This window comes from Nyctibius grandis, chromosome 5, assembly GCF_013368605.1.
Source record: "Nyctibius grandis isolate bNycGra1 chromosome 5, bNycGra1.pri, whole genome shotgun sequence".
Lineage (NCBI taxonomy): Eukaryota > Metazoa > Chordata > Aves > Nyctibiiformes > Nyctibiidae > Nyctibius > Nyctibius grandis.
The window spans coordinates 79,428,535-79,453,949 of record NC_090662.1 but is presented as its reverse complement, the minus strand read 5'-3'; the positions used below and the strand labels follow the sequence as shown (position 1 = coordinate 79,453,949).

General features: G+C 43.0%; 1 protein-coding gene across 2 annotated transcripts in view; it reads right to left on the bottom strand.

Annotated features, from left to right (window-relative positions):
* The window catches only part of LRP6 (LDL receptor related protein 6), a 130,257-nt gene extending 117,473 nt beyond the window's left edge, over positions 1-12,784 (bottom strand). For both annotated transcript variants that reach the window (XM_068401150.1, XM_068401151.1), the window contains exon 1: positions 12,381-12,784. In XM_068401150.1, coding sequence (XP_068257251.1) covers positions 12,381-12,435 — 55 coding nt within the window. In that variant the 5' untranslated portion in view covers positions 12,436-12,784. The remainder of the gene's footprint in view (positions 1-12,380) is intronic.
* Between the last annotated feature and the right edge of the window lie 12,631 nt (positions 12,785-25,415).

Genomic DNA, 25,415 nt, shown 5'->3' with positions numbered 1-25,415 from the left:
TACCCAATACAGAGTAAAAGCTATGCTTAGTTATGAAATAAGCTTTTTTTATATTCTCCAGCAGGAACAAACATTTGCTTACAGAACACAAAAGTTACAAAAACTAAAGTTTAAGACATTTGAGCTGCAACAAAAATAATTTAAATCATAAGAAGCTCCTGCCAATAGTAGGTCACTGAGCCTAACTGCTTCTTAACTCGCACTATTCACACAACACCTTCCCTAAGCTTACCACATTCAATATTAAAATCCAGCCACTGTCTTTTTTGCCCTACCTTTACAACTAGAATTCTACATCAGCATCCTTCTCCTCACTAACAAACTTCAGTTCTCATACCAAATATTTCTCTTGGCTACAGCTCTTGTCTCTCTCCCTAGCACACTGAAAGTTGCTGATGCCCAAGATACTAAAGTCTGGTTTCCCTAACACTTGTTTACTTAAGCCTTGCTTCGTACATCTGATTTGTGAGTGTCTGATACTGGCTTAAAAATGCTGCTGCCCACAGGATGCGAAGTGGTGAACCAACACAAAAAGATCACTTTACCAGCTAAAGATGTTTTTCAATTTTTTTGGTGTTTAAGTGGCTACTTTAAGCTGTCAGAATTTGTCCTGCTTTTCTTTAACTAGTCCAGAGGCCTTTTCCACAAGTTCCCACTTGCTCCCTTTCCATTTTCAATGATCCACGACACCTCTGGGTGCCACCTTCAGCATGCTCATTCTCTTTAACTGATGTGGAATTTAGCCTGGTTAAAGCAATTCGCATTGTCTCATTTTCCCCGACCCTTTTTTCTCATTCCCAATCCCCAACAATGCTGTTCTACCCTCACACTTAGTTAAGGGCCCCTCCACAAGTTGATTCAAATCATTACGTCAGTGAAAGGTTTGACTGGGTTAGCGAGTTGAAGTGACTCAAGAAGTGGTCCAGCAAACTCCAAAACTAACATAAGGCAAGCAGCAGGGAGCTGGAAGGGGGAGCAACTCTCCCCCCTTTCACTGGCAGCCTGCTCAGGATTGGACTGCAGCCACATCCTTTCTCCCTGGCTCCCCTTTCAGCTGTCGGTTCCTGACCTCTCTTGCGTTGGCACTAGTACTTGTCCCATACCACAGCGAGCCAATGCAGGGAGCTAAACCAGCAGGAAGGCTACGGTGCTCTCCCCACACCTGCCAAAAAGTTTTTCACCAGCCATCATCCAGAACCAGTTCAGAACAAAATCAGATAAACGTAAGTACTAGCACACCAGGGAAAGGGAGGACTGCATCAGCTTTAACAAATTAGTTGAACCAGTTGCTTGCGAACCTCCAATTTAGGAACAGGACCCGCCAGACTAGAGGTGGCCACCATAAGTTGTGGCAACCTGCCCCAGCATCCCAGTGTGGCCCAGCCAGCAATACTGAGAAACTGCTCCCATTGTGGAAAGAAACATCCATGCAGGAGTCCACTGGTAAGAAACCCATTGATTGTTACATTGGAAGATGATGTCCTTGAGCTGGGAAGAGAAAACTCCCCATCTTTTAAAAGTCTTGCTGAAGAACTCTGAGCATCTAAAGGTGAATTGACACTGTCAAGCACACTGCCACCAGGATGGCAAACATGAGGACTGGAAAAAAGGAGATGCAGTGCTGAGATATGTCAACCAAATACACACTGTCTGGGATGAGGCACAGTAAGCATGAAGGATTTGCCAGACGCCGTGACGGAATGACATGCACCCACATTCAGTCCATAAGAGAAGGTACAGATAACCAGCAAAGAGCATTAATTGCAATCTCCTCAAAACCATTCTATACACAAAACTCCTTGTAAGGCAACCCTCCCCATTCCCAAGATGTCCCACAGAGAGCCAACACAAGAACATAAGAAAAACTCTCTGGATGGACACAAGGGTTCTGGCACAGTCAGTTGTGAGGAGTCTCCCTTCACTCCCCAGGATTCAAATTTCTTCATCATTGCTTATGCTTATAAGGAATTCTGTATATTTGTTATCTGTGAATGTTTGAGTTTTGCTGCTCAGTTTGGGGAAGGAAGAAGGAAAAGGTTGAGGTAGCACTGGAAATAAAACCCTGGGAGACTTGTATCAAATCAGAAGAGAGGCAAGTTGCAAATGAAAATAAACTTCCCCAAAAAGCACGGATGCAGACTCAAGAAACTTAGACAGAGACGGTTCATATTTTCAAATAAACAAAAGAATCACCCGAAAATACCTAAGTTTCAGCATAGCAAGGAGCAGGCCATGACTTTGCACCAAGTGCTCCATCACAGCACCTTTCCTGATTTATTCCACACAATTCACAATTCCACACAACTTTTTTTAAGAAAACTAATGAACTGACATACCAGCAGCCCCTATTCCACCCTCACTGTAAACTGAGAGATCTCTTCTCTCTAAACCTCCTTGTTCTCACAAATGAACTTGCAAGACACAGCAGGTACCCAGGACTTTAGTAAACAAGCATGAGGCAGCCCAAGCTTGTCAGAAAGGACCTTTTCTCTTCCTTCCAGCTAACCTAAAGTGTATTCCACATGCTAAAGCCATCCAAGGGCTGTTCAGATCATAACTCAAAAGGTCACAGGAACAGTCAGGCTTGCCAGTGAATGAGATGAGTACCAACACTAGTGCAAAAGCTAAGACGCCAAGCAGCAACAACAGCACTTGGATTCCACACCAAGCTTCTACTGTTAACTTTGCAGGCCTGTGGCCAGATAGGAACTTTGGAGACCAAGATATCCTGCAAGACTAGCTGGTATAAAGGCAGCAAGTCATCCTCTAGCCTGCTGAATAACAGGAAAAAACTTCTTTTACTAAAGATCTAGACAGATGGAGGCAAGAGAATGTCAAGAGGAAAAAAATTGAGTACAGGGAAGGATAGAAATACCAGATCCAGGCATAAAAAGCCAACGGACCTGGCAGAATACAGCAAAAGCACACATTCATGAAGTACACCAAAAACTCCAGCATATCACAGGCAAATAACTTCTCAATGACAGACATTGCCCGTCAAATCATCGTGTTGGCAACAGAGCCATAGAGCCAGCAGCTGATGATTTCCAAATTATCACAGCATCTCTTCTCAGTGTTACGTAGCACACTCCCACTGACCCACTGTCTCAGCAAGGGAAAGGTGACTCAGCTCATCTTCCCATAACATTGACTCTCCTACTCTGAAGTTCTTTATGTTGCACTCTCATGGGGATAAAACACACCACTTTGACTGGCAGTTAACATCTGCATAACTTAACGTGCTGAATCTACCTTGCTGACAACTGCCTAGGATGAGCAGAGCACTATGCTCCTTGGTCAGGCATCTGCTTGCAACTGCATTGCCATATAACACTACCACCTTCTTCCATTACCCTGCTGCTTACACGAGGGAGCCACAAAGCTGCAAGAAAATAAAGGTGACCTGGCAGCAGCACAGTACACTTTCCTGGGCCAGCAGCTGACTCTGGAAAGCAGGAAGGCTCAAAGGGACGCGTGACCAAGTAGCACCATGATCCATATTAATGTCTGCAGAACCTCAACATTACACTTCCCATTTCCTCAGGGGTCCTCATAACCTTCCTTCAACACTCTTCTAGTTTCTCAGACAGTTGTCAGAATAACACACAGCACTGCAGACGAAGTCCTACCAGTTCCACACACATTGGCAATACTTCCCTAGTTCTACTGGAAACACCCACGCTTAAATCGACACAATCTGTTTAAGGAAAAAGTTAGCATGCATGTCAACTGCTGCAAAGCATCTCCTGTCTGCAAGGTATGTTTCTGACAAGTTCTCCCAAGCACGCACCTTCGCTCACACGGAAAAAGAAATCTTGTTTTGCTATACTGCACCAATTAGACTCCCACATCTGAATAGGGATAATATTTTGCAATCCAAACTTGAAGCCACATGATGACAGATAAGACTACCTGATCACACTGAAACAAAACACTACCCTTCACACCTTCTGGCGTCATCATTTCCTACAAAGCTTCTAACAGTAAGAAAAAAAAAACCAAAAGCCTCTATCATATCCCTCATGAAGCTGTTGAAAGACTGTGCATTGCTTAAGTCCCTCCACTGAATTAGAGCACTGAGACACAACATTGTGATGCTGTGACAGAGGCAGCCCATTTCCCAAAGCCTAGAAAGGCTAAAGGCTGCAAGATACACCTTGCACACCCTGGCAAGCTGAGATGTGAATGCTTCAAAGTTTGTTGCTAGTCTGGAGCTATCACAGTTCATGAGCTGCTGCAGCCTGGACAGCCCACGTGTTTGGGGGTGCACACCCAGTTGAGAGTGGCCTGGGAGCGTTTGCCCTCAATCACCACTTGTCTCCACAGCTGAAGGACCTTAGTTATACTGGCAGACACCATGTGGGAATAGCCCCAGCCAAGGAGTCTCACCCAGATTGCTAATAGTTCCACATGGACCAAAAAAATCCACACCCTGAGCAGCAGCACACTGGTTTACCTCTAAACTAACAAAGCCTTTTTCCATTGACAAGAAGTTCACAGGCACTGAGCTACCCTTATATGACTTTCAGCAATTTATCCCAGCTGGCATGCCTAGAACCTAAAAAACATTTCTTACATCTGTCTGTTCGTCTCATCAGGTAAAAAACAAAACAACTTTTTAACTGATTTATTCTGTTTTGTGGCTGGGGCTTTTTGTTTGTTTAGATTTTTGAAGCACTATCAGGAAGTTGCTGTAAAGCATGAACACAGAATTTAGCACAAGAGACCCCAACTGGAGGACATAATGACCCATAAAAGAGAAAAAGTTGCCAGCACTGATGCGTTCACCACAAAAGTGACAGCCCTCAGCTGGGACATAATAGTGGGACAGACTTGGGGCGGAGGGGGTGGCAGGAGCAGCAGTACTGCCTCGAGGGCTTATCACATTTTCATCCCCACTTCTCTGCAATTCTTCAACAAAGAACCTATCAGCTATCCAGTGATTTCTCTGTGAAATACTTTCCAGACCAAGCTTGGTGAATGGCACCTTTGTCAGTTCATCCATCATAACAAATATTGAGAATAAAATAAGCCATACCTCCAACTAGTAAAACAATTTCACAGGTTTTGTTTCGCATGCAGGCAAAATACTTTCTTCAAGACAAGACAGTATCAACAATTTTGCAAAAATAAGAAGGATTCACACTGAACTAGAAAATAGTTTTATAAGAAAACTGAAAGAAAATACAGTGCAAGTTTAAAACAACTTTCCATCAGCCAAAGAAAAAAGAGTTCTCAAACCAAAATTACACTTTAAACAGTCAAATTCTTAAGACTATTAAGTTTACTACAGATTAATATAATAAATAACAATTCCAGTTCAAATGAACAGTTAGGGACTGTTTTTAAATGGTAAGGAAAGATGTGCACATAGTTCAAGAATTTTGAAAATTATTGCACATTTGATTTTTTTTTTTTTTTAAAAGAGTTGGACCTATGTGATTTATTTAATTTTTTTAACTCTCAGGAACACTCACATCCCAGCACTAGTAATGTCAAATCTTCAACAGGCTTACATCAGATGTAGTGACACATGGAAAAAAAAAAAAAAACAAACAAAAACCCAGCAAAACAAAACAAAACATACACACACATGCAGGATCCCTTGAAAAAGGTGAATGATCTCATCTTTTTCATATTCAATAGGACTCATATCTGGTTATCCAAAAGAGAAACAAACACATAAACACAAAACTGCCCAACTTGGAATTATTTTACTTATTAATTTTACCATTACCTACAAGGTAAAGGCTAACTGTTGAGCCTCAGTTAGATTTCTGAGTTATTAGAACACCAGTGCATTTTCCAAATGGACATAATAAGAGTCACTACAAGGTTTACAAATTCCTACTCTTCTATTATTCTTAATATTCCTACTCTACTAATCCATGTGTGAACAAGAGGAATCTTGGATTTCCACAGTGTTAACATTTTAATTAACACTAATACTATGAGTATGAGCAAGAGTTTTATTCACTGCTTTGACAGAAAAACAAAGGAAAAAAATGTCTGAAATTCGGTGACACTTTACGTTTCTGTTACCTTCCACATACCCTTCCAGAATTCAAGCAAACACATCAGCCACCTTCAAGAATCCTGAACTGTCCAACAATGAACAAAGGAGAATGCCTACTGATGTGGAGTTCTGGAGGCATAAACAGTTTAAAATCAAAAAAAAAAAAACCAAAACACATGAACTGCATTTTTCCTCTGGGAACAGTTGGGGTGGGGGGCGGGGGGGGCAGTAAGAGGGGAAAATATAAAGGAGAAAATTACATTTTGGTATCATAGAGAAGGAAAACAAATGATTTTTGATTAAGCAAAATTATATAGCTAGTTGATTAAGATTTTGTGTCTCAAATACGATTACTTTCCAAATCTGACATCAAGAGCTCACACATGGCCCTCATAAACAGAATTAAAACTATAATCCCATTTCTGCCACATTGATTATATCACAAGGGAGTAATTCTATTTAGGTAATGTGATCCTGTAACAAGATACTAAAAAAATCTGTACGAATGTTGCCATTTTCCATGTCTGTTTATATTAAAAACATTTCCTTATTGTTCTCTCTGTATAAATAATGAAACTCAAAAAGCATTCCCTCTTTTAAACTGACATGCTTCTTTCTCCAAATAGTTTATAACGTTTTGCAAAGAAAACAACGTGTTACTGACTAAACCGTAACTTCTTTTACCCTGCACTTTGAATGGTATGTTCTTAAAAGTGTATTATAAATCAAAGGGGAAAAGGCATTACAGTATTCCCATTCTACTCATAGACTGGTAGGTTTGACTCCATTTCAAAATTGGTGGGAGACTGTGCCTATTACATTGAAATAGAAAGGTCTGTAGCAAGACAATCACAAGGAGACAAAAAACCCACCCTATTTTCATAACTGTTTCACAAGAGAACTTACCGAAAAGCAGAAATGACGACAAGCTCATTTCACTTGCAAACACCATTGCTGGGTTCAGACCAAGTTCCGTCCACGTGGAGCAAATATCGAGCCTGTTCACGTTGTGAATCTCTTGCCATAAATATTTATAAACTACAAGAATATCTCAAGAGCTTAATGAAGGCTCTCTATGGCAGCTTGCTTGCCAAATATATAAATAGGAAAAAGTTACTTAATATTTAGGGTGTCAATACCCAGCATTTATGTACAATCCATTAGAGATGCAATGCTTTCCCCTTCCAAGCCTTGGACAATTACCATAAAAGAATGACACAGCTTCTTTGTTTAGAGCACTGCGTATTCTGTAACTCTGCAAGTGGTATATACTCTGGAACTACACTGGTGAGGTGTAAGTTGAAAAAATAAAGGTTATTATTAGAGACTGTATTTCTTTCACCAAACTGCAATTACCCTCTAAAAGAGCCATCACCACAAAGCACTTAGCACACAGAGAAGTGGAAGCACTCACTGCATGCTCATCCTAAACCTCATCTCCACACACCAACAGTCACCCTTGGTGAGCCATAGTGTTCAGGTTCAAGGGCTCAACTTCTAAGCGAGCAATGCCAGCTGCTTTATACGAATGTGAACAGACCATCCCTGAAGTCTGCGAGGCAGTTGCATCCCCCCACGTCTTTCTAAGCAACTATATCACTCACCGGTAAACATCCATCTGTGGGAAATTCCTTACCAATGTAAATTCTGCTTCACTGGCAACAACTGCCTTCAAAGTACAAATGGCCCCCATGTGCCACCAAAGAAGTGGGTGGCAGCAAAGAATTTCACGAGCCACGTGTAGTTTACTAACCCAATCTCTCTCGGGTGAGCTGGCTGAAGCACGAGGGCTCCCCAGAACTGGCAGAGGAGCTGAGCACGCTCCCAGGCACGGCAGAGCCACCGGCTCAGCCAGAAGCAGGAGCATGCAACAAAGCTTTAGTAACAACTGTATTTCTGGTGCCACTCAACAATAACCTGTGCCCCTCCCTATAGTACAAGGAAGTGGACTCTTCTGAAGAAGCCACTAGCAAAGCAACTCAAGTATTTAGCATTTCATAGGAAATTAATGAGGTTAAATATGCTGGGGACAAAGAATATAGTGTTTAAGTCTGCAGACTGGCTGCCAGAGGAGATGAATGGTGACAGATCAGAAACTGAGACCTGTTTCTCCCTGTTTTCTTCCCCTACCCCACTCCCTCAGAAGGAAAAAAATTATGTTTGCTCTACTTGATTTGAACTAAAAAGTAAATCCCATATTACGTGCACTGCAGCAGATATTTTTGAAGCTGGCATTTTTGAGATGCGACATCATCATAAAGGTGGATTACAGATGTCCAAAGGAATCAGATTTCTCCAGCTCACAGAGTTTAAAAGGTTGCTATGCTCCAGATCCTGACCTATCTCCCTTAAAAAAAAAAAACAAAACACCAACCTTCTATCCATTCTACAGCTTCTAGCTAAATTCCTTACCTAGAACTCAGGGAATGCAGATGTAATCAATTCACTAGGGAAAAAGGAAACATGAACAGGGTTAATGCCCCTCTAACCAGTATTGGTGTGAAACATGAACAAAGCTTTTCACATCAATATATAACTCCTACCGAAGGATACAAGAAGCCCATCACCCGTATCTTCAGCGCACCTTGTCAAGGCAGCTAATTCACCTTCCCTCCAAGACAGAGCAAAAAATCCCATCAAACTTTCTAAGTCCTAACTTTTCAGTTTTAAAGAAAAGCTAATGCAATCTGATAAGTGAACTCTATCACAGAGTTGCAATTGCAAAAACTATTAAAGTAATGGTGGATTTTGTAACACCTTAGATCATGCTAATTTTAGACTGTTCTGTGGTGAGATGAAAGAGAAAAATACATTGGAAATCACAGCAGACAAAGGCGCACTGATTTCTGAGGAAACATGCAATGAAAAAACACGACTAGAATTTGGTTGATTCAAGCTTGGGTGAAGAAATAGACCATGATGATTACAAAAAAAAAACCCTTATATTTCCAAGTCACATTGTCAAAAGTTAAGTATTGTACAGTCCTAGGTGAAGAGACCCTTTGCTTGAAAAACATAGCTCCAGCTGGAAACACCCTACCTCACCTCCAACCCGAGTGCTTCAGAAGTAAAAAGCCTAGTCTGTGTCCCCTTCTCTGACTTCTAGTAGAAAAATATATGCAAACACCTCCAGTCACAGCTTAGCAAGTCTTGAACACTAAGCTCTTCTAAACTACATGCAGAGTCTATCTAAAAAGATAGAAAAAAGCAAAGATGATCCGTTCATCAAAAGCAAGTAACAACAGATTAAAACCAATTAAAACAGTAAAAATATGAAAACAATAACAACAGATTAAAACAAACCCTCTTTTGAACGCATAAGAGGGAAGCAGTAGTTTTAAAATGCCCATTATCAAACAGGCATTTTAATTTCTTCACTAACTGACCTTAAGCACAGAGGTCTGCAATGTTCAGCATGTCTGCACAAACATAATTTATAAGATTCCTATTCAAACAAGAGCTTTATACACTGTCTGCACGATCAGGGTATAAAACCAAAACAAAACTGCAATTGCATGCTGACTGGAGAGTTCTTTCTGGAAGAAAAGTAAGCCACGAATACTTGTGGAGGAAGAACTCTATCACCTCTCGAAAAGTTGAAATCTCAGTTTCACACTTATCTGTAGCTCCCTGACAGATGTGATACCACTGCTATTGCTTCTTTGCAACTGTCAATTATCTAACAAGATTCTGATTGGTTTCACAGCTGTCATGAAGAATACAGCAACACTGCCGTGAAGCAGCTCTAACTCACTCCTCCATACATACCCTCAGGGAGCAGCTTCAAGAAGCACTGTTGATGGTCAAAGAGGAGGAAGCCCAATCCCCCAAATAAAACCAGGGGCTGAGAAAGAACAGAGACTGGACTGTGACGAGGTTCCAGGAAAGTGATCCCTTTCTTCCATCAGCCAGAATATGAAAAAAAAAAAACAACCCCAAACCACACAACCTGCACCGCAAGCTGCCATGACAGTAACCTCCTGCCTCTTAGAAATCCAAAGACCTGCCCTGAAAGTGTCAGTAGGATCTGGCTTATCACAGCCCTTGGACAACTTTGAAAGACAGGCGCCTTGCCCTGCGCATCCATTTCTGGCTAGTAACGCCTGGTACTTCTTCAAGTCCTTATTAGTTTACAGGGCACTGCACTTCCAGGTTACCAATGTTATTCCTTTCCAGATCAGTAAATGAGTCTACCATAGTTTCCTCAGACTAATAATCACAGTTCAGTTGTTGTAAACCTCTGTCCATTTGCTTTTTAAGTCAACAAGAACAGGGAGGCTAGTTCTGTAAGCAGAGAGGATGCTGCAATCCACAAATATACACTATTACATTTTCTGAGTTTCAGTCTCCAGCACTGTTGGCTTGGCACCCTTGACAGCACCGAATTCACAAACCAAATGGTGAACTGCATAACTTCACCTCTACTTTCATGTATAAACTTATTCATACTCATGCTGGCGCTGCCTCTGCCTCATTAAGGAACTGCTGACACCTCTTCTGAGCTCAACACATCTTATTCAAACCAATTCTACTTGCATAGATGTTGTTTATTAGGGAGGATGCATGCATTAAAATTTGATTTTTGTTTCTTCAGAGTTCAGCCGTTCCTGCTGTTTATCTCTATCTAAGGTAACAATTAGCGAGTAGGAAAATTACTATCGTGTCACAAACAGAAGATTACGACTTCAGGTAGGTGATCAAACAGCAGGAGACCATGAACACAGAAGAAACAAAAATGCTGTTTGGATACAAATGTCCTCGGCAATAGACAAAGACAAGAGACAAGAAAAGAAATGACAGTCCAGATGGTTTATAAACTGAATGTTTCTTCAAAGTGTCTTACGAAACATCATCAAGTATACAAAATTTGCAAAAGCACACATCACTATTTCAAGATTAATTTGAAGAAATTACAGTGACAATATTATGAGACATTACATATGACAGTGATTTCTGTGCTGTCATTTGAACTAGGTTGAACAGCAAATTAGAGCCAAACGAATGGTTTATTAAGAACAGGTATGATCGTTACTCAATAAAACGAACTAATCAGGGAACAGTTTCTCTCTATACGCGGGACCCAAATTAACTTTTGAAAATTGGGGTTTAACCTCCACAATAGGAGTATGAAATGTCACACAGCCTATTTAAACAAGTATACTTGTATCTTTGCAAACAGGATACAATATGGCAAACAGATGCATTGAAAAAAAAAAAGAGGGTATGGAGGAGAGGAAAATTTCTGTTTTCCAGAGTCCTGAGCAACTGGAGACTGAGCAGTTACTTCAACCTAAACCACCTTTACTCTAGCTTTCATCAAAACACACTAGTGTTGATGAATTTTCTAAAGCAAAGTGTGATTAACTGTTAGCAATTAACCTCTTCCCCCATTTAGTATGAAAAAATACAAGTAAACAGCAAAATGATGGATGCAAACACCACAGGTGATTTCTTCCCAGAAAGACTGAACACAGAGAAATAGTTACTGTAGTTAAGTTTACAGTATTAAAAAAAAAAATCCTTGGTTTTCTTACCAATTGTGCCCTATAAGACAAGAAATTTTGTTGGAGAGGGGAAGTGGAATAAAAATTCTCAGCTACTTTAAGCGACATGCCCTTGTACGGCACCCGACTGACGATTTAAAGCTGTATGAACATCCGTGGCAGTTCACCAGCGAAACAAAAACTTCCCTCAAGTCCCAGCGCAGAGCCAGCACAGCTGAGAGGAGCATTCGTTCCTCTTCTCGCCAATTCCCGCACACTCACTTCGCTGCGAGGAGGCTCTCGGTAGAACACCAGTTCCCGGGCACTTTCCAACCCCCCCATGCTGAATAGCTGAGGCTCCGCGCCCCCCCCCCCACACACCCGGCAGGATAAAACCCCCCTCTCAGGGGGGAGACGAGAGGAGCCCGGCGATAGTAACAGCGGTATCAGCCTGACACCGGCGTGGCCGAGCTGCTGCCCGGGAGCTGCCGCCCGGGAGCTGCCTGCCGCCCACGGCCGGCTCAGGGGGTGCGGAGAGAGATTGGGGGGGGGGGCGTGCGCTGGCTTTGCGGGCTTGTGGGGTTTTTTTTAAAAAAAAAAAAAAAACAAAAAACAAACTTCAAAACAACAATGGGGCGATGAGAGAAGTAGCCGGTGGCCGCTAGCAGGGCGGGCTGCTCCCAAGCGCGCCTCGGGCCGGGCCGGGCCGGCGGGGAAGTTGCCGGGGAGCCGGGGAGGCCGTGGCGGCGGCTGGGCCCCCGCGCCGGGCCCCGCGCCCCGCCGGCAGCCAGGCCTCTCCCCTCCCGCACGCCCAAACATGGCCCCTCGCCACCAACCCTGCAACTTTTCCCCCTGCTCCCCCCCGCCGGCGCCCCGCTCACCTCTCATCAGGGAACAAAAACTGCAGGCAAGTAGGCTGCGCAGGACAGCCCCCATCTTCCTTCCCTCCTCGCTCTCACCGGCGGGGAGGCGGCGGCGAGAAGCAGCACCTCCGCTGCCAGTTCATGCTTCCAGGCGGGTGGGGGAGGTGGCGGGGAAGGGCGGCCACGGAGATTCCCCCCTCGCCGGTCCCTAGCAGGCCACTTGCCCCGCCGCACCACCGCGGCAGCGGGCGCTGCCCTCCATGCCGGCCACCGCCGCCTCACCGCAACCACCGCGGCCGTTCCCCCATCCACCCCTCCGCTCGCTCCCCCGGCCTCCGCCTCCGCCGGGCGCGCACAGGCGCAGGGATACAGTCCTAGTCCTCCTCCACCTCCTCCCCCGGCCCGGCCTCGCCACCGCCTCCCCGCGCCGCGCCCGGACGGCTCCTGGCTCCCGGAGCAGCGCCCGCCCCCCCGGCACCTCTCCCGTCAGGGAGGGAGCGGGCGGGCGGAGGGGCGGGGGCGGGTGGGCAGGCGCGCGCAGCTCACACACACACGGACAGTCTCACACACCCGCCCCGCGGATGACAAGAGACCGGCGGGCTCCGCACCCCGACGGAGCCGGGTCGCTGGCAGGGGGGAAAGACGGGGGGGTTCGCGGCACCCCCCGAGGTGCCCGCCTGCGGGCAGGGTGAGGGGACGCGGCGGGGGGCGGCCGCCGCCGCTGTCGCATTCCAGCGGGACTACTTGTCGCTCCTCGCCCCCTCCGCCTCCTGCGATGCGGCCTGCGGAGCATCTCCAGCCCGGGAGGGACGGGACTACTTTCTGCCACAGAGCAGCGGCGGCGGCAACAGCACAAAGGCGGCGGCCGCTCCTCCGCCAGGTGAAGGCGCTGCGGTGCGGCCGGGTAGCGTGGGGCACCTCAGGGCCGCCGGTTCCTTTCACTCATCGAGTGTTGTCCTTCTGCTTGCCCGCTGGCACCTTCGAGACGAAGACTGCGGGGCTGGGACGGGCTGCGGCGGCCCTTCGGCAGGGCCCAGCGCTCGGGCCAGCCGTGGGCTCACGCCGGCGTTTCAATGTTCATCGGCCTGCGCTGCCCTGCCGACTGAGTTAGAAACGAAACGGGGGGGAACGGGCTGTAATACTCGAGTATCGCTCGGGGGGTGGAAAAATTAAGCAATATGGCAAAATTAAGTTACAATTAATACCCCCAGCGTGGGGACTCAAGAGCGGTGATCCTGGTGTTTCCCAGAGCGGAGCTAGCAGGCGTCCCTTATCAGCAGGACTTGTTCCTTGGCTGATGTAATGGTGCGTGATTTATTTCTCAGCGCTTGCGGGGGTGGTTTGGGTTTTTGTCCCCCTTGCTAAACTAAATGTAGTAAGCTTGGGTTTGTGCTGCTCGGAGCAGTAGTTAGAAACAAAAAAACTTAAGAGTGGCCAATGTGCTGTGTGTAAACATACTCTTTTCCTTTATTGCATCCATGTAGACACACCCTTTTCTTTCTGAAGAAGCTGAAAAGTTACGATTTTGTAATATATCCTCTCTTAAAAAAAAGCTGCCCTCCTCACCTAATTTGTTCATTCCTAATAAACAATAGGAATGTTGTTTTTCTTTCTTGCGTTTCCTGTAGATTAGAAAATATACTTCAGGATTTCTACAAGGAACATTAAGTAAGTAAATGTCTACACCACATTCTCCCTATTTCATAGAGTGTGACAGTAGGATAATGATATGAGGCAGAACAACTTACAGCAAAATTTGAGATCCTTTCATTCACAAGTCTGTATTATTTTCAGGCTTATTAGAAACTTATGGAAATATTTAACTTTTAATTGTTATGTTGAACATATATTTTTGTAGCTTTTCTTATGATTACAGTAGAAGATAACATCTGGGCCAGATTAAAGGCCCAGACATTGTAGACTGACTCTTAGCATCAGGCTCCTGGAGTCATATGATAATACCAGACTCTCAGCTTTTACTGGGAAGAAACAAAAAAACCCCAGAACTTTTCATGAAAAGTATATTTCCAACCTTCAAGGTTGCAAAAAACCATTTGGAAAATGTAAACAATGTGACTCAACAGCAATACCTGCCTGAGGCCAGGTCTACGTGACAAAATGTTGTCCTTGACTCTCAGGCAGATGAAATAGCCTCCGCTGTTCCTGCGCTGTCAGCTGGGAGGATTAGCAAACTCGAGCAAGATCCACATTAGTAGTGGAGGGGAAGGACTTCCCATGCCAAAATGTACCTAGACAGTAGATAACTGGCATCTAATCCTTGTCACCGCTGCATTTGGCAGGAGCCGGCAGAAGGACCACACCATTATATTTATTTATTTTCATTGTTTAATTGGAATCAGAGAAGAAAAAGAAGTTTGTGGGTTTATTATTTTCCTTATGCTGTACACTCATAATGTTGCACAATCTGTGATTAACCTTTTATGAAGTATGGCAGATTTGTAATGAATTCTTCGTATCTTAATCACACAGTGCATAGCTGAGGAAAACCTCAAGCATGAACCCCTGCATCACAAAACACTCCTTTACATGCTGTTCTCTCTCACATCTTATCCGTTTTGCTGGAGACGCTCTGGAGTCTTGACTATCTCCTTTGGGAGCCTGATCCCCTGCTTGGTTGCTCTTACTCTTATAGATGTCTTCCCTGCTGTCTGGGCTGACTGGTTTTATTTTTAGCTTTCGAACATTATATGCTGTCACCCCTCACGATGGTGCGTAATTCGAGCCCTTTCCTTTCCTGCTAGGATTTCCCCTGAGCCATTTAATGATTATTGGCTTCACCTCCCTCAGCCTAGCCCCTTTCCCCCACAGTCTGCATATTCCAGCCCAGGTAGCCTTTTTTGAACCCATTTTTCCATCAACGCTTAGGATTCAAGACTAAGCCTATGTTGTAACTGTTTCTCAGCTTTACTTCTAATTTGTACATGTAGAATTAACTCCATGGCAGAGGTTTTTACAGAGTAAAATAGAAGGCAAAATAGAAGGCACACAGAAAAGCCTCCAACAGGCAAGGTTTCTCCGAGATGATTATGTTCCTTTATTTGAGCTTAAAGTCAAAGTAAATGGGAGTGGAGACAGAATGTCTCTTTTATTTTAGTAAGAAGTCCCCCTAAGGTTAATTTTCATTAACCTTAAAAAGAGAAACCTTGGTTTGCTGTCTCAAATCCAGTCTGAGGCTCCAACTGCTAAGCAACCTGCACAGCCTTCCCCTTACCTCTGGATTTAGATGGTGGCTCAATGATACAAGAGCTTTCACAGGGTTTTTTTTTATACTCTGGTTGGTTCCCTGGTTTGATTGGTGGCCCAGCCTCACAAGCAGTTGTGTCAGCAGACAGGACAGCAAGGGACGGCAGCTGGGGTTCCTGAAACCAGAAGTGACTGCCAAAGTCAGTCTATCTTTGAACTGTGCCCGGAGTTCCAGTGGAGTCAATGGGATCTTTTGTAGGACTGGGGCTGAAGTCCCTAATGAGCAAAAGCTGTTAGAAGATGGCTGCTCAGCAAATGAATTTGTGGCTGCCCACATCACAGAAACCACTATCATAATTAGCTCTCTCGCTGGATGTCTCAACAAGAATTAATGGGCATGGCGTGGTGAAATCCTGGTCCCTCTGAAGTCAATGGCAAAACTCTCACTGACTTCAAAAGGACCAAGGTTTCATACTGCAACTCTAGCTCAAGTCCTCTCTTGCCCCCAGTAGCAAAGTCTGCAGCACCATAGCTTAGGAAATGGGACGTGGTATAGTGGTGACTTCACCAATGATGCCTATTACAACCATTTCACAGATAAAATAGGACACCCTGACTTAAGTCATCATCACTTTGCCACTTTGCCTAGGTCATACGGTTGGTATTTATGAAGAAAAATGCTTCATCCAACTCTTCCCCAAAACAAGGTCAGCTCTAATAAATGTGATAGATATGCCTGACGAGGTTTATCCTGTTCCAAGAGTGCAATGGGTTCACCATAGTGTTTTTCCTTTAGTGAATAGAGTACAACATCCTCTAGTCCTTCCTAAAGTTCAGCAACAAGCAGACATATTTTCCCCTCGGTTTTACTCTCATACCATATGACCTGTACCTTTTCACCAGGACACAGGCAGCTTACGAGCATATTTCCTTGGACTGATAGTCATGTCTCCATTCCAGAAATTTTCTCCAGGCCATGAGACCTCATTTGTCTTTGCAGTTACTGTCTGCAGGGTTCCCCCCCCTCCCCAGTCTTTCAAACTACAGCAAAAACTAGCACTCCCACTACTTCTGTGTCAAATTTCCCGTCAAACATCCCATCAAGTGCCTTTTTTATCACATAGAGAGTTGCCTCTTCTTCTTGCATTTCAGTACTACCTTATTTTTCCTCCTGTTAAGTACAATACTTATTCTTTCTTTCCCATCTCCTCTACCAGAAAAGGTTGCTTGGTGCCCAGGATAAGAACTGTGTTTTCTTTGTGGCTAAAAAAAATCCTTACAACAAAAACTTCACAGAGGAGAAGGTGCTCGAGTTCAGCAAGCTAGTCCAACAGGAATCCGGCAATATCCCCAAGGAGAAATATGAAATAAGATGACCTAAAAGGCTTGGGCATTTTCTTTATGCCTTTGGAGGAGCGTTGAGACTCCTGCTGATGGTGCATCCAAGGTCAGGCTGTCTACCTACTACCTCTTTTCTCCTCTTCCATCTCCCAGGGAGTTGAAAACAGCACTGCCTAAGGATATGCTTCTTCAGCGGTCGTGTTTTCAGTGTGAACCATGCAGGATTCTGATTTTAATTTGGCGCTGCCCACCAGACCACAGGGCAAGTCCAAGACTTCCCTTACGAATATTTGGCCGTGGCTACATTTCAAAGCCAAATTAGAAAAATGTCATTTCAGAAAGTTACAGTTCTAAAATTTGTAAAGTACTTTAATGCTAGGTCAATACAGCAAAAACATCCTTTTAAAAGAGCTCACATTTCAGGCTGACAGACACCAAAACACACTTTTGTTTTAGTTTGCTCAAATTTTCAAAACCAGTCAGCATCTGGGCTCTATTAGCCATAACGTGCATGCCTTTTAAGCAGCAACAATTTAAGAATATTTCCTTTTCAACCTCCTTTCATGGAGTTCAGCGTTTTGCAATACGCATCCATAATATTTACCAATTCTGCTTTGCACTGCAGCCTTTGAAGTTTAAAAATTAGTTACTGGTAAAGCATTGTACATTTGCTTGCACTCTTTTAGTCACAGGGATTAATGACTAGAATTTATGCCTATGGTCAAGAAAGGTAAGTCACTGTGTCACAGTAATTAGCAATCTTTCCTACAACAATTTTCAATGTTTATGTAATATACACGGCGTGACACGCCATCTGTGCGTAGGGAAGAGTTCATTTGCAACTTGAAATATCTACTTCTGGGCTAAAGTGCTGTAGCATGGCATGCGAAGAGACTCATCCCTCTCCAGTTCAAACTCTGGGAGGAAGATTCATATTTATATTTCATATTTATATTTATACTTTTAATATTTATATTATTTAAATTCATATGAAAATTAGTCTACAATTCAGCCAAGACACTAAGCACCTCAAGAATATGGCTATGGATCATCAACCATGATACCTCTTCAGGGGTGGTGTTTTCATTACCTGTTGAGTAAGTTCTTAAAATAGGCTAGAAAAGCAAGAGGAGTTCCTCAGCGCAGAAAAGGCTGCCCTCTAACGGTTAATCTTTTGGTTAACGTTTTTTGAAGCCCTTTTTAAGATTTTTGTAAGGTAAGGTCACACAAATGCAAGATGTTGGAACAATTTTTTATTTCAAGGAAAGCCCAAACCTTTTTTACCCTCTTAACTGCTTTATAGGTAATAATTAAAAATAAGGATGGAGGTATATTCTTGTTAATGTTTTCATTAAATTACCATTGCCCAGGATTTCTCAGAGAAAAATTGATGCCTCTGACAATTCAGAGCTATTATCGTCCTCTATCCGATAAGTTTTATGTTTCACTGTGGGAAGCGTGTTTCAAGGCCTGGGAAAGTAGCATGTAGGACAAGTGTAAGTCCCCAGTTTATTTCAGAATCATAAAAATGATTGTGGATGCCCTAAAGCATGATACCACTCTTGAATAAGTAAACTTCAAGGACAAAATCCTTACCTTTTGGGTTTTGGTGTTTTTTAATATTTAAATCAAGTAGTCACAATGGAGACAATAGTTTAATTAGTCCTTGCTCACTTCTCAACTAATGAAATCCCAAAATAATTGATAGTGGGTGATCCTACAGTGTATCCTTTTTTAACAGGCCTTGCCAGTTATTTAGTTAGTGAATTTCTGGTTTATTAGAAATGTAGTGATCTTTTTGTCAGAGCTGTAGGACTTGGAGCAAATGGCTGAACTGAAACAGTGCCAAATTTTGTCCCCTATCCCGCTACCAACTGGCAGCAGCACCAAGTGCAGGGTATGCTGTCACCACCCGTTACAGCATACCCTGCATACAAAATGCTGCCACAAAAGGTGCTTGAAATACAAGCACAGGACAGCAAAAAGCTCCGCACATATTCACCCTGGCCATTAGCTAAAGCGTCTCCCATTGATTTCATTGCCTGTTAGAGCAGGAATGAATGTGGGTCCTTAAGCTTCCACTGGCTCAGGTTTATGGCCTGTAACTTGTTCTTCATGCAATGAGGGGATGGAAGAGGCAATTATATATGGCTGAAGCCTCATTTGCTGCTTTTCCATCTCCATTAGTTCTTTGAATAATTTCCTTACAGCGTGGACTTCAGTAAAGACTCTTCCAGTACAGCTGGCAATTCAATGTAGATAAGTGACAAAGGAAAACACAGAGAAAAGCAAACCCACTCCTCAAATATATTTGTTAAAACAGTTGTGCCTGCTATAAAGATATTATTGAAGGATCATCATATTCCATTTTGGAATAATTAGATTCTGTTTTCCCCTCTGAAGAAAGAAAAGTGATTAGAGTGAGGCTATCCAATCCATTCCTCATCCTTGCTTCTTCCTCCCCCTCCCCAGTCAAACCCACAAAGACAGTATTTGGTCACATGGATCTTTGCATAAATGACAGGGAATTGTGTCTGAATAGCCCTGACTCATAAAGCTCCTTCCAATGCCTTTTTCAGTGTCAGAGCTTTGCAGTTAATGCAACTTCTAATTTTTTTCCTTCCTACAATTGTGAAAAATCTAATACCTTTAGAATGATCTGAAAAGAGCTTACACAGAACAAAATCCCCATTTAATCTTGGCATATTAAGAAATCTTTTATTTGAACAATACATTTAAAATGCTATTTTCCTCAAACACTTTTTTTTTTTTTAAGATAAGTAAAGCTCTAAGTGTTGAAAGAAATGATGAGTTAGAGTCCTATCTTCATTTGTGGTTTAGGAATCCCGACACTTCAACCGAAGGAAATGTTAGTGAGGATATGTGCTTCCTGTGGTACACTGTGGCAGTAAATCATAATCTCAGTATATCAAAAGGTGTTCTAGTCGCCATGTTAAAAAAAACAATGGGAGCCAAAGACCCAAACCACTTATAGGTAGGAGAAAAACATGTTTGCAGACCATCGTATACACCAGTTAATTAGTTGTTGCTCCCACTTTGTGTACTACCCCTCAGTTAGGGTCATAAAAACATAGAATCACAGAATGGTTTGGGTTGGAAGGGACCTTAAAGATCATCTAGTCCAACCCCCCTGTCATGGGCAGGGACACCTTTCACTAGATCAGGTTGCTCAAAGCCCCGTCCAACCTGACTTTGAACACTTCCCATGCTGGGGCATCCACAACTTCTCTGGGCAGCCTGTTCCAGTGTCTCACCACCCTCATCATAAAAAATTTCTTCCTTATATCCAATCTAAATCTACCTTCTTTAAGTTTAAAACTGTTGCCCCTTGTCCTGTCACTACAGGCCCTAGTAAAAAGTTTCTCTCTCAATCTTTCTTATCAGCCCCCTTTAAGTACTGAAAGTCTGCAATAAGGTCTTACCAGAGTCTTCTCTTCTCCAGGCTGAACCACCCCAACTCTCTCAGCCTTTCCTCATAGGAGAGGTATTCCATCCCTCTGACCATTTTCATGGCCCTCCTCTGAACCTGCTCTAACAGGTCCATGTCTGACAGGTCCAGGACCCCAGAGCTGAACGCAGTACTCTGGATGGGGTCTCATAAGAGTGGAGTAGAGGGGGAGAATCACCTCCTTCAACCTGCTGGCCACACTTCTTTTTATGCAGCCCAGGGTATGATTGGCTTTCTGGGCTGCGAACGCACATTGCCAGCTCATATCTAATTTTTCTTCTACCAGTATCCCCAAGTCCTTCTTTACAGGGCTGCTCTCAATCTATTCATCCCTCAGTCTGTATTGATAGTGCGGGTTGCCCCAACCCAGGTGCAGGACCTTACCCTTGGCCTTGTTGAACTTCGTGAGGTTTGCATGGGCCCAATCCTCAAGCCTGTCAAGGTCCCTCTGGATGGCATCCCTCCCCTCAAGCGTATCAACTGCACCACTGAGCTTGGTATCATCCACAAACTTACTGAGGGTGCACTCAGTCCCACTGTCTATGTCATTAATAAAGATATTGAACAGTATTGGTCCAACTACAGACCACTGAGGGACACCACTTGTTACTGATCTCCATCTGGACATTGAGCCATTGACTGCAACTCTTTGGATGTGGCATCCAGCTAATTCCTTATCCATTGAACAGTCCATCTATCAAACCCATATCTCTCCAATTAAGCAACAAGGACATTCTGCACATAGTACAGCTTTTACAAAACAGCAAGGTTTAGGCAACCTGCACTTGCTCTCACTTTATTTATTTGGTTTACCCACTGAATGATCACAGTGGACAAGGAGAAGAGCTGTAGCTCTTGGTCTCGTTCAGTGCCCCAGCAGCTCCACTGGTTTCTGCACAGGAAGTTAGAGTACTCAGCTATGCATCTGCCAATTCTTTTTATTATTCTTTCCATTAAATACGTGCCATGGTTTATACTTACATGGACACGAAACATTTGAGACTTGTGCCTGTGGTGTAGCTGGAACACTTGTCATGACTCTTTGAGACAAACAAAGGACAAAATCATTTTTTTCTGAGATACTGCTTTTTATTTCCATAGATTCAGAAGGTTGTCTTCATGAGGGAAAAGCACTCAACTTTATGTAGCCCTGGGTTTTTGACACATGGATCACCCATTTATTATTTTGCTACATAGATACCATTTCAAAAGAAAGTTCAGAACATCAAAATTCAAGTTTAAGATCTGAATACTAAAGCAAAACACAACCTAGCAAATACAAGGGCAAATTCCCTTTTTCTTTCCCTGTGCAAAACCTCCACTCTTGAACAACGTTGGATAGACAATGGAACGGCTGTGCAGAAGAAGGTAGTGGATAGATACTGAGTTGTCACAACTGATGGTAATAGGGTAAAATAAATATGAGTTGAGCTGAGTTAAAGATTTAAACAAGATTTGTTAAATTTTAGGTCAAAAGCCAAATGAGAAATACGCAAAGTCTTTCCTGGAGAGACCTATCTTGTTTTACTAGGTCCATTACAAGACCTGCAACCAAGGTGGTTTCTAATTAGGACTTAATCAACATTCAATCAGGTGAAAATTAACTAAAGGAAAAAAAAATCAGGGTCAGTTACGAAGTTATAAAGTTTACCCCAAAAACCAGACTCATATTTTTAATTCACATTTCAAGCCTACTTTCCTTCTACAGTCTCAGCTGGAACGTAGGTGTCAGGATGCAGCAGAACAGGTACAAGAACCAGGGTCTCACTTGCCAGCTGATGCACGGTGACTTGCTGTTGTGCAAGGTTGTGGACCCCAGCTGCCGCATCTGCCCACTTTAACTCCACCTGGATTGCTGCCCAGGATAACCTTTTTCTATGTTCTAAATGCCTGACATTTTACAAGGTCAGGAGATGCTCCAGATACGAGGAAGTAAGCTGCACTGTAACTGCTTGTAGCACGTATGCACTTTATCGATTGGTCTTTTTGCTGTTGCTGGTGTATGCAGACTGAGTTCCTGGAAATCACTTTCATTATCAGTTGATGGGGTAGCCAGTGGAGAAGTCTGCTGTCACTAGTGATACCATTTTTGGCAACTGCAAAAACGTCATGGCACTTGAAGTACCCTCAAACTCACTCTTGAGATGGAGTCTCCAACATATTTCTGGAAAAGCTTACCCTCTCCCTGCTAGACGTAGCACGTGGATAGACTTCAGCGTTCAGGCCTGTCACTTTTCAAACTCTACCATCCTCAACAACATTCACTTGAATGCGGTATACCTCTGCTGTATGTATTTGTCAGCATAGGAAAGCTACATTTGTATCTTGTTAAGTTTAGTAGTGAGCAGCATAGCACGAGCTGTTCTCACTTGTTTAAGACTATACCTCACAAACAAATTATTCTTTGCCCTTTATAAAATGGAGTGCTCCATAAAGGCAACATATAGCATGTGCCAAATCTGGAGTCTTTCCAGAAATAGTGCCTGAGTTATCACATGGTGGAAAAACATTTGAAATCCTTATTTCGTGCCCTGAAACAAAACAAGGACAACATTGTCATAGTTAAATAATCAGAACCAGCTGAGAAAATGGTCTTCAGATTCTTTCAGAAATTTTACCTCTGGGCTGAGAAGTCCTGTCATCCTATAAGGCAATTGTTTTGGAAAGTTATGAGCCACTAAGTGGAAGGACTTGACTTATAGCCATAAACTATGTGCTGGAGGACCTCCCACTGATATCAATGGGAGCTGCACGCAAAAAGACAGAGCAGCACATGGCCATTGAAGTAAAGGGATCACCTCATTCCTAACTTACTTGGGCTACACAGGACTTCAGTCACATCAGTGGAACTTGTATTTAGAGAGGGAAAAAAGGCTCTTTAATAAAAGCAAACAGAAAAACTTACTTGGAAACTAACCAAACAGCAGGCAAGCCAATAGGAAATCTGTGTCATAGTGAGGGTTTTTCTACCATCTTCCTAGCACAAGAATAAAAGTTTGAACTTTGTGCAAACTTTCAGTCTAGGTGTTGTTGAGAAGAGTTGCAAAAGTCACAGTGTCAAAGTCTAAGCACCACTGATCACATCCTTCTTTCAGTGTAAGTGGGAGCACAGAGAAAACCTGGTGCTGCTCCCAGTGGCTTTTGAATGTTTAGCCAAAACTCAGCTGCTTCTCTGATATGGCAGCTACCAAAGCACCTTAGAAGTACTTACACCTTCTATAGCCATCCATACCATCCTAGCATTCTGAAGAAACACCTTTGTGGTCTTTAGAGTGACTGCTCAAATCAGCAAATGTTTCAAAACATGCCTATGGTTTAGTCAGTCTAACCTACATCTTGAAGGTTCTGGATGTTAACTGCTTGTTAAATGTCTTTGAGAAAATACACAGTGCACAAATTATCTGATGACTATTCCTGGGTGTTGTCAGTATGATGGAATTTTCAATTTTCTCTTAAAAACAAAGCAAACCAAAAAGAAGAGGGATCAGAACACCTTGGACGTGGCATATCTAAACTCTTTGGCCACTTAAGACAGTGAGTTTTTATAGGTTGGAAGGAGAGGAGTAACAGAAGTTAATGCACAACCCTCAGTTTTTTGGTTTTTTTTCATTAAGTGAGCCAATATGCAGAAAACAGTGATCCAGCATAGTTGTACTGAAACTTAAAAACACGTATATTTATTGTCTATAATATCTACCAAGCACAAAGGGAAAAAGAGCAGCAGTTTTATGCTTTGCACTTTGATATCCTCAAGAATTGTAGAAACCTAGAAGAAAAAAGCAAATTTAGACTGTGAGACTAAGAGTGAGTGTAGGCTTCCTGAAGATGAAGAAAAATTTTCAATATATTCCAGTCCTTCAGGAGACCTACCCATCAAGAGGCTGGTAAAGCATCTGGGAATAGCATGTACACTTTTGAAGGGATGTGCAAGGCTTTTGAATGATGGGGCGATGCAGCTGTCCCATAACTGTCTATGAACAGGGAGGCAGAGAAGTATATTACCTATATGAGGGAATGAGTAATGCATAGGAAGGGCCCGCAGCCTAGGCCAATTTCAGGAGTGTGACAGAGCACAAAGTACAGCTCCTGGGTGGAAACTGTTGGCTGCAATAATGGCACTTTAAACTCTCTGTTTTTATCAGCATGGAGTGTGGGATGGTGGGATCAAAGCAGTATCTACTGGTGTCATCAGATGCAAATCCACTAAGGTTGTTTTGTAGGAGGAAGGAAAATAAGATTCAGTTTTGAAACTGTCTTCTCATGTAATTATTTGGGGGGTTTTTTTGTTTGTTTTTGTTAGTTGGTTAGTAATTTACTTGAAAGAATCCTGAGTATAAGCATTTCCTACTCCTACAGGAATTGCAATAAAGTGAAGCACTATTTGAAGAGAACACGCTATACTGAGTTTGCAGCCCTTTGAGGTAGGGACTATGCACTCTTCTCATCCATCTCAAATAGATCTGCAATTTATTTCTTTATGGTTGTTTGCAGCGGTTATAAAATTTGGGCTTTCTATTTGCCTTACTGTACAATACCACAAAATAGTTTTGTTCATGACAGTCTGTATTTACGCACCTTATGTTTGCTCAGCACTATAAAGCAACAACATGAAAACAAGCAGCTACAGCACTTATTACACTCTTCAGGTGATTAAAGTCAATCAGCCTTGAGCCATAATGTAACTGGTTACCTTCAGAAAGAGCCACCTCAAGTGCACAGGTTGTCATCATATCGTGATGGCTGATGATCCAGTGACATGAGTGTGGTGCACAGTTAGGACTATAGGAGATGTCAGTGGAAAAACAGAGGAGTGCACAGATATTTTAGATAAACAGTGTTGAAAAGCATAAAAAAAGGATGGATTTTTTTACAGTTACTCTGTCTCACTCCTTTCTCTTTCATGATACAAGACCATTATCCAGACAAATAAATAAGCTCCGAAAATGCATATAATTAAGCAGCATAGTTGAAAGAATGATGATAGGAAATCTCTCTCTCTCCTGCTGTTAACTGGCAATGCCAATACGTGACTAATAATG